At 53.2% G+C, this 8,961-nt stretch overlaps 1 protein-coding gene across 1 annotated transcript; it reads left to right on the top strand.

The window, feature by feature from the left end:
- Window positions 1-3,755: 3,755 nt before the first annotated feature.
- Prf1 (perforin 1) lies at window positions 3,756-8,687 on the top strand. The gene is made up of 3 exons (XM_047553239.1): window positions 3,756-3,879; window positions 5,413-5,988; window positions 6,929-8,687. The coding sequence occupies exons 2-3, from the start codon at window positions 5,450-5,452 to the stop codon at window positions 8,055-8,057; spliced, it is 1,668 nt and encodes a 555-aa protein (XP_047409195.1). The 5' UTR covers window positions 3,756-3,879; window positions 5,413-5,449; the 3' UTR covers window positions 8,058-8,687.
- Window positions 8,688-8,961: the final 274 nt, after the last annotated feature.

Raw genomic sequence — 8,961 nt, 5'->3', positions numbered from 1 at the left:
CTGTGATTCTCCTCCTGTTCTCTAGAAATGGCATCAGATGTAAGGATAATGCTCCATCATAGAAATAAGCCTTAATAACCAATGTTGCCTCATTCAGCTCAAACAGATTTCATAGCCAAAGCAAAAGGACTCCTGCAGTGGTCTGTGGAAACCAAGCAGACAAAACAACAGCCACAAAAGAGAAAATCAAGAGAGAGTTGCAACTTGTATCAGAAATATTGATCCATGCACATTCCCTGTGTAAGTCATTTTATGTGGAAAGGCTTACAAGTTAATATTGTAAGCATTCATTATTTCAGAATGTACAATGTATTTGTGTAATTTATAGAAGTAAAATCTAGATGTTGAGACCCGTTTGGTCTAATAGATGTGGATAAAGTTTATTTTACTTGAAATTTTGTTGTCTAAGTGTATTTCACATAAATATTATTATCAGAGTTTAGAATCTTTGTAGTCATAAAAAAGAAAGCTTAAGTAATATAGTTATTGGCAAGGTGGCAATGACTATAGAAAAATGAAAAGCAAATTCTCAATTTAAGCCAAGGAAAATATTGTGTATTTAATATTTGATAAAACTGACTTTGTTTACCAGGAAATGTATAGCATTTATCCAGTAATATTTTGCTGTTTCAATGAGTGCACATTTACACAATTAATTAGAGAAAAGTTAAAAAGATGAACAATAGAGTAGTAACTATCTCTTACCTAGTTGACCCAGATTGAATTATATACTAGCTATTTAAGATGTAACAAATAATAGGAAGCTATTCCTTGGACAGAACTTGAAACTAGTGGACTAAAGTGTAAAATCCTTGATTTAAACATTGGTATATCAGAATATGTTAAATAGATTAAGATGTAGTACATTAACCCTAAATGTGATAAAGATGGTGACTTAACAAAAATAGATTGTTAGATTTTATATTCAGAAACTCTTCTTCATGTATAGGAGTCACATTAGGTGGCTCTCCCTGGAGAAAGTCTTCCCACCCAATCATCACAAGTGTGGAGTCACTGATCCATATTTGCAGGCATATTTCTATGGAAGTTCAGTTGACAGCTTTATTATTTATTTTACAATTTCATTTTTGTACACCTTTCAGATTTTTGAATGCAGTTTTTTATAAGGTTTATTTTAACTTGAAAGTATATTTTTAATTTCCCCTATTTAATTAGTAGACTGTGTGTGTGTTCATGCACACTATTAAATGTTAATAATGTATTGGCATACTTGTAAGAATTTCACATTGGAATCCATAGTGGGTATTAAAAAAAAAAAAAAAAAAGGAAAATCCAGCATCTGCCAGTATCCATTTTTTCTGCTGATTGAAGAGAAGATATTTGACAGTTTACCTGCTTCCTACAGATTCATCTAAACCCAGATATTGCTGAGAAGAGTAAATGGACATGGAGTATGTGTCTTTCTGTTTTTAGTTCTGCCTTAGATCATAACTGTGGAATAAATAAATATTGTCATAATCTGTTATACTAAAATTTGTCAGCCAAATGTTAGATGAAATGTCTGCACTGTAGTCTCTGATCACTGTCACATATATAATTGCTTTTTCATTTTGATTTGTAGAAGAGAAGAACTTTATGGTATAAAACACCAGTAAACAACTTTTATACTATTAAAAAAAAAAAAAACCCACGCAGAGACCACTTCATACCTACTCCCATAGCTGTAATAAAAATGAGAGGCAGCAATAACGGTGGGAAAGGATGTGGAGAAGCTGGAATCCTCACACACTGCTGTGAGGAATGCATGGAAAATAGTTTCTAAAAAAGTAAAAACCCAGGGTTTCCACACAATTCCACCTCTAGGTATAAACTCAAGAGCAATGAAGAATGTGTGTTCAGCTGGGCTCGGTGGCACATGCCTATCATCCCAGCAGCTCGGGAGGCTGAGGCAGGAGGATTGTGAGTTCAAAGCCAGCCTCAGCAACTTAGCAAGGCCCTAAGCAACTCAGTGAGACCCTGTCTCTAAATAAAATATAAAAAGGGCTGGGGATGTGGCTCAGTGGGTAAGTGCCCCTGAGTTCAATTCCCAGTACAAAAAAAAAGAAGAAAAGAAAAATAAAGAGAACGTATGTTCACACAAAAACCTGAACACAAAGGTTCATATCAGCATGATTCATTATTCATAATAGTCAAAAAGTGGGAAAAAAAAACCCAAAGCCCATCAACTGATGTGTAAATGAACAAAATGTGGTCTATTGGAACTGTCAATCACCCCGCTGTGACAGGGAAGAAACTCCTACACCTGCTACTACACAGACGAAACGTGAAGTTTCTGTGAAATGAAATAACCAGACCCGAAAGGCCACCCATTGAAGGATTCCATTTATATGAAGTGTCCAAACTAGGAAAGCCCATAGATGATGGGAGGGATGAGAACCGACTGCCAAGGGGAACAGGGGTCCTTTCAGGAGATGAAAATGTGCTGAAATTGGTGGTGGCGATGGGTGGACAACTCCCCGAGCAGGCGGAAAGCCACTGAGTGGGGCGCTTCAAATGGGTATGTGTTTGTGAATTAGATCTCGATAGAGGTTTTAAAGGGCCACATGGATGGTGTCTGGCGACGGACAAAGTGTGCCCTTGTTGAAACTTCACTTTTCAAGCACGAGGTCCCACTGGACAAGACAGCCGTCAACAGAAGCCAAAGAGGCTTGTAAGCCACGTGTCAGTGTGGCTCTGTAACGGCAGCCTCTCACCGTCTTCCAGACACCAGCCCTGGAACCGGCTGCATGCACACCCCCACACGAGTTGGAGGGGTTCCTAGAGGTCCCAAAGCCCTCCCTTTGATCTGTAGGGGAGGAAACTCAGGCTCAGGAAGGGCTTCAGATCTCTCGCAAGGTCGCACAGCAAGTGTCGGGGGACGCTGGGACTGGAGCCTCCTTAGAACCCTGCCTCCTTTTCCCACCGATTTTCGGCAGGGTTTTCACGTTCCTCAGATGGTCAGGGAGGAAACTCCTCACAGCCCTGGGTCCAGGTCAGGCCACGGCAGGAGCTAGGAGGGGTCAGGAAGAGGCCATGTCTGAGGTAAGGACGGGGAGGATGGGGCCAGGTTCTGAGAAGGCAGCGTGAGCCCCGGTTCCCGTAAGAACAGGGATGCGAGGGGGACAGAGACACAAGGGATGAGTCCTAAGACGTGGCCTATGACACGTTGTCACACGTGGTCTGAGGCTTGTGGCTATTTTTTCCCGTCATGTACACAATTGGAGGGAGTGAGAACTGAACCCCCCCGCCACTTACCCATTTGTCCCCACCTCAGAACCAGTGTGATCATGCCCCCCAGAAGTTGACCTGTGAGTCACTTGCCCCATGGAAACGTCCCCCACCCTGACCTCAGGCAGGGCGAAGAGTGAAGGAGAGCCGGCCGCCAGTCCCCACTCAGCTCCCCAGCAGCGCCTGAGAGGGGCCGGGGTGTCGGTGTGGGCGGGAAGCGGACAGCAGCTTGGAACGTCTCTTCTCCCCACTGCCCCAGGACGAGGGGACCGTCACGTGGATCGACACTTACTGAGGGCCAGGCACGGTTCTAAGCACTTTATGTGGACTGACTCGCCCCTTCCTCACAAACACTCTGGGGTCTACGTTGACTGTCCCCACTTTTCGATGAGGTCACTGAGGCACCAGTGTCCTGTGGCAGATGCGCCCCTGGCCTCCCAGCTTGCTTCCTGCGGGCTGTCGGCAGGGCCGGATGAAGAGGTGATGACAGGGTGGGTGCTGGGGGACCTGTGGTCACAGTTTGGAGGTGGGACAGGAAGCTGAGTGACGTGACGTGGCTGGGGTAGGCCTGCCTGGGGGCTGACGCCACTATTTCAGGAGCCTCCAGCGGGGAGCAAGGTGGTCGTGCAGTGGCTCCTTGCAGGACTCCAGGTAGGGCGGAGGCGGGAAGGGGGCCGGGACCCTGGGCGGGAGGGAGTGGGCTGCCTGCCAGGGAAGAGTTGATGGAGCAGGAAGTGCCCCCACCAGTGAGATCAGGGCTCTGGGCCTCCCCTCGCTGCCTCCCCTGGCATCCTTGGGCCCACTCTGGCCTCAGTTTCCACAATATGAAGTAGTGCACGCAGCCTCCAAAGTCCCCCAGCACGGACAACTAAAGCCTCTGAAAAAACTGGACAATAGGACGAGTGTCAGGGCAGAGCCCGAGTTTCCCCGTTAAGGTTATGACGGGACCCTGCTGGCCTCCTGAGGGGGGTGACCGGAGGGCCTTGGGAAGGTTCCCCTGCCCCGCTCCACCCTCTGAGTCCTGCATGGGGCCTGGAATTCCACCTTCAAGTCATCCTTTGGGTTGGGCATGGAAGGTTCTAGGCAAGGGACATTCCTGTTCTCCACGACCCCTGTTCTCAGAACCTGCTGTCCCTGCAGGCCGGAGAGGAAAGGCCTCTAAGGAGCTCAGTTTGCATGGGGACAGAGAGGAGATTTCAGACTGGCATGGTGGCGCCCGCTTGTAATCCCAGCAGCTCGGGAGGCTAAGGCAGGAGGAGCGTGAGTTCAAAGCCAGCCTCCGCAACTTATCAAGGCCCTGAACAACTCAGCGAGACCCTGTCTCTAAATAAAATATAAATACGGGCTGGGAATGTAGCTCAGTGGTTAAGCACCCCTGGGTTCAATCCCTGGTACCAAAAAAAAAAAAAGAGAGAGATTCCAGATCATAGGCAGGCCCCACACCACTTCAGAACGAGGGAGAAACTTCTAGCCAATGTAGACCACAGGTAGGTTCCTGTTGCTCCCAGAAGTCCAGGAGCTTGGTAGGGAATGCCAGCAGGGAGACACCGAGCACCAGGAGGGGTGTGAACAGCAGACCTAAAGACCCTCCCACACCAGAGCCAAGGCCGTGGGCACTCGGCAGCTTCCATTCATTCCAGAAACCATTCCTGGGCATGTCTACCCCTCTACGGCATGGCACATCACGCCTCTCTAAGGAGGCTCGGAGGGAGGCCCCACGGGAAGATGGGCACAGCGAGGGCAGCGCGAGACCTCAGTTCTTTCCCAGTCTGTTGAGGGCTTGGTGGGAGAGACAGGGATGAGAGCTGGAGACAGGCACAGAATAAGAACCAGGTGGGGAAAGGGCCGGCCCTTCCGGAGCCCAGAATGAATCTTCTCCGGAGTCCAGACGGGGCAGGTCCTCAGCTCCCGTTCCCTCTTCTGAGACCAGAGCCCCGACCTCACCAGCAGCAGTTGTGTTCTGGGGACAAAGCCATCAATCCAGATTCCCATTAGGGAGGCCTTAGTAAAATCCCAGCGAGGGGCTCCGGCTGGAAGCAGGACCGGGCAGACGCCCTCTCCTGGGCCTATCCTCACCGAGCTGCAGACTGGACGCAGCTCCGGCATTCAGGCATTTAAGAGAATTCCAGTCCCTGCCCTTCCAATAGTTCCAGAGAACTCAGCGCCCTCCCTTCCTCTGCCCAGTGTCCAGAGCCCCAGCGCTGCCTGTGTCCGCGGCTCCATGGGCGCCCGGCTGCTCCTCCAAGGCATCCTCTTCCTGTTGCTGCCCCGACCGGCCCCCGCCCCCTGCTACACAGCTGCGCCATCAGAATGCAAGCAAAGCCAGGATTTCGTGCCCGGCGCATGGCTGGCTGGGGAAGGTGTGGACGTGACCAGCCTCCGCCGCTCCGGCTCCTTCCCGGTGGACACGCACAGGTTCCTGCGGCCCGATGGCACCTGCACCCTCTGTAAAAACGCCCTGCAGAAGGGTGCCCTGCAGCGCCTGCCCCTGGCGCTCACCCACTGGCGTGGGCAGGGCTCCGGCTGCAGGCGCCATGTAGCCAGGGCCAAAATCAGCTCCACTGAGGAGGTGGCCCGGAAGGCAGCCGCCAGCATCAGCAATGACTGGCAGGTGGGGCTGGACGTGACTCCCAAGCCCGGCAGCAACGTGCACGTGTCCGTGGCCGGCTCACACTCCAAGGCAGCAGACTTCGCAGCCCAAAAGACCCACCAGGACCAGTACAGCTTCAGCATGGACACCGTGGAGTGTCGCCTGTACAGGTGAGGCGGGGACGGTGGAGGTGACGTGGAAGAGGAGTGGAAGACTCTGAGTCGTCTAGGAGCTCTGGAATCATAGGGTGGGGACTTGGGGGCTGCTTCCACCAGAGTCCTGGTTCTCAGACTTCAGGTGACAGCCCCTGGCCTCTTCCCATCCAGGAGGGCCCAAATCTAGGAGGGCCCAGTGAGAGCCCAGGCAGAGGGAAGTGAGCAAGACGGTGCCTGAGAGCCCCAACATGGCACCAGGGAGGCGGGGTGAGAGCCCACCCTCCTCTTTCCTGAGACCTCCAGCCTCCCATGGGTCCTACCTGGGTAGGACAGAGACAGGTGAACTGGCTAGGTCTTTCTTTCTCATTGCTGTGTGATCTTGAGCATCTCACTTCTCCTCTCTGGGTCTCATTCATCCACTTAACCAATATTCATGCCTGCCTTGGCGTCAGGGCGACCCTGCTAAGCAACACCCATCAATACTCCAGCCCCCAGGAGCAGGGAGCCTGGGACTCAATGGCCGACCCAAGTCACTGCCCTGATTTCCCAGGTTGGGAAGCCATGTGTCCTCCACAGTGAAGCAGGGCACCTCCTGCCAGAGTGGCCAGAGCCATTGGGAGCCCAGGCGCATGAGCCTGATCCGGAGGAAGAGATGAGGGAAGGTTCCAGAGCTAGATGGATACCCCCTGTGTGGTAACCCTGCTTTCATAACCAGAAAATGAAATGCTTCGTTGTAAGAGGAGAGAGCCGTGTCAAGTCACGCATCACGGGGAGCCATGGCCCAGGCTCTGCGGACAGCCCAGCATCATAGAGCTGTGGCGGTGGAGCCAAGTGCACTGGGTTCAAGTCCTGGTGGTGCCCACTCGCGCGTGAACTTGGGCAACCCTGGAGGAGTGGCCGAGTGGGGAAAGCAGGACCCTGGCGGGGCTCACCTGATGTCTCCCTCTCTTCACAGTTTCCACGTGGTGCACAACCCCCCGCTGCACCCCGATTTCAAGCGGGCCCTTGGGAGCCTGCCCCCCAACCTCAACACCTCCACCGAGCCGGAGTTCCTCAGGTTCATCTCCAACTATGGCACCCACTTCATCCGGGCTGTGGAGCTGGGTGGCCGCGTCTCAGCCCTCACGGCCCTGCGCACCTGTGAGCTGGCCCTGGACGGGCTCACGGCCGACGAGGTGGGGGACTGCCTGGCTGTGGAGGCCCAGGTGAGCATCGGCGGCCATGCTGACTCCTCATCCAAACTCAAGGCCTGCGAGGACAAGAAGCAGCAGCACAAGATGGTCACCTCCTTCCACCAGGCCTACCGTGAGCGCCACTCCGAGGTGGTGGGCGGCCGCCACACCTCGGTGCGTGACCTGCTGTTCGGGAACCAGGCTGGGCCCGAGCAGTACTCGGCCTGGGTGGCTTCGCTGCCCAACAGCCCCGGCCTGGTGGACTACAGCCTGGAGCCCCTGCACTTCCTGGTGGAGAGCCAGGACCCTCGGCGGGAGGCGCTGAGGCAGGCCGTGAGCAGGTACCTGATGGGCAGGGCACGCTGGAGGGACTGCAGCCGACCATGTCCGGCTGGGCAGCAGAAAAGCCCCCATGACCCGTGCCAGTGCGTGTGCCACGGCTCGGCAGTCACCAACCAGGACTGCTGTCCACGCCAGAGGGGCCTGGCCCGGCTGGAGGTGACCATCATCCAAGCGTGGGATCTGTGGGGAGACTGGATAAGTGCCACGGATGCCTATGTGAAGGTCTTCTTTGGTGGCCAGGAGCTGAGGACCGGCACCGTGTGGAACAGTAACCACCCCAGGTGGATGACTCGGCTGGACTTCGGGGATGTGCTTCTGCCCACGGGGGGCCCCCTGAGGGTGCAGGTTTGGGATGCAGACAACGGCTGGGATGACGACCTCCTGGGCTCTTGTGACGTGTCTCCGAAGTCTGGCTCCCATGAGGAGAAATGCCACATGAACCACGGTCACCTGCAATTCCTCTACAAGGCCAGGTGCTTGCCCCACCTGGCGGGGGGAACCTGCCTGGATTATGCCCCTCAGGGGCTTTTGGGGGAGCCGCCAGGGAACCGCAGCGGGGCCGTGTGGTGAGAACAGTGAGCTTGGAGACCGGGAGGCTTGGACGGAAGGCGTTCCCACCGTGGGAGTGGGGCCCAGCCCCCTGTCCCCCTTAGACTGGTGGGAAACTGAGGTTCAGGCTCCATCACTGAGGTGGCTGAGTTTTCAGGTCAACCCTGAGGCCCTGTCCTAACTGCCGCAGCCCCCCATCATCCCAAGCCTGGCAGTCACTGCCGCACAGACGACAGCTCCAGCCAGGGCCCGGGCAGGAGGCCAGGAGACTGTCCCGCCAGGCTGCTTAGAGCCCCTCTTTCGAGACCCCCTTGCAGCCAATTCTTTTTTTATTTTTTGGTACCGGCGATTGAACTCAGGGGTGCTTTACCCCTGAGCTGCATCCCCAGTCCTTTTTTCTTTTGAGATGGGGTCTGTAAACTTGCTCAGGGTCTTGCTAGGTTGTCGAGGCCGGTCTCAAACCAGTGACCCTCCTGCCTCAGCCTCCCAAGTCACTGGGGTTACAAGCATGCACCACCACACTGGTTTCTTGCAGCCTTTTCTGGTGTGGAAAAATCTTTGTAGTGGATCTACCGCCTTCTGTCCAGTTGCTCTCTTTGCTCTTGTTCTCCTTGCTTTGTCTCTAAGACAAATAAAGGACTGTCACACCTATCTCACTGTACACACAACTTGATAGAGGCCAATAAACATGAGATGATGGTGGCTGTGACAGTGGTATTGTGGCAGAAGAGACAATGGGGACCAAACCACCTCTGGAGACAAACATCTACATCAGCAACCCATACAAAACGGGCAGGCAGGTAATGTACACTGCTTTTCTGCTTTCGCTGGAAATGTGGAGACCTAAAATATTTTCCTTGTAACCCTCTGATTTGGGCAAAAGCAGCATAAACTTGGTGATAAATAGCCATGGACATTCAGCTCC

This window comes from Sciurus carolinensis, chromosome 5 (assembly GCF_902686445.1).
Source record: "Sciurus carolinensis chromosome 5, mSciCar1.2, whole genome shotgun sequence".
In the NCBI taxonomy this organism is placed as follows: domain Eukaryota; kingdom Metazoa; phylum Chordata; class Mammalia; order Rodentia; family Sciuridae; genus Sciurus; species Sciurus carolinensis.
Note: the sequence above shows the minus strand (reverse complement) of the source record. Positions and strands in the feature narration are given on the sequence as shown.

What these genes read in the sequence shown, in the direction of transcription:
- Prf1 (XM_047553239.1), top strand. Translation starts at nt 5,450, where the DNA reads ATGGGCGCCCGGCTGCTCCTCCAAGGCATCCTCTTCCTGTTGCTGCCC. An exon ending in GTGGAGTGTCGCCTGTACAG is followed by an intron (nt 5,989 to 6,928) that starts GTGAGGCGGGGA and finishes CTCTCTTCACAG; the next exon opens with TTTCCACGTGGTGCACAACC.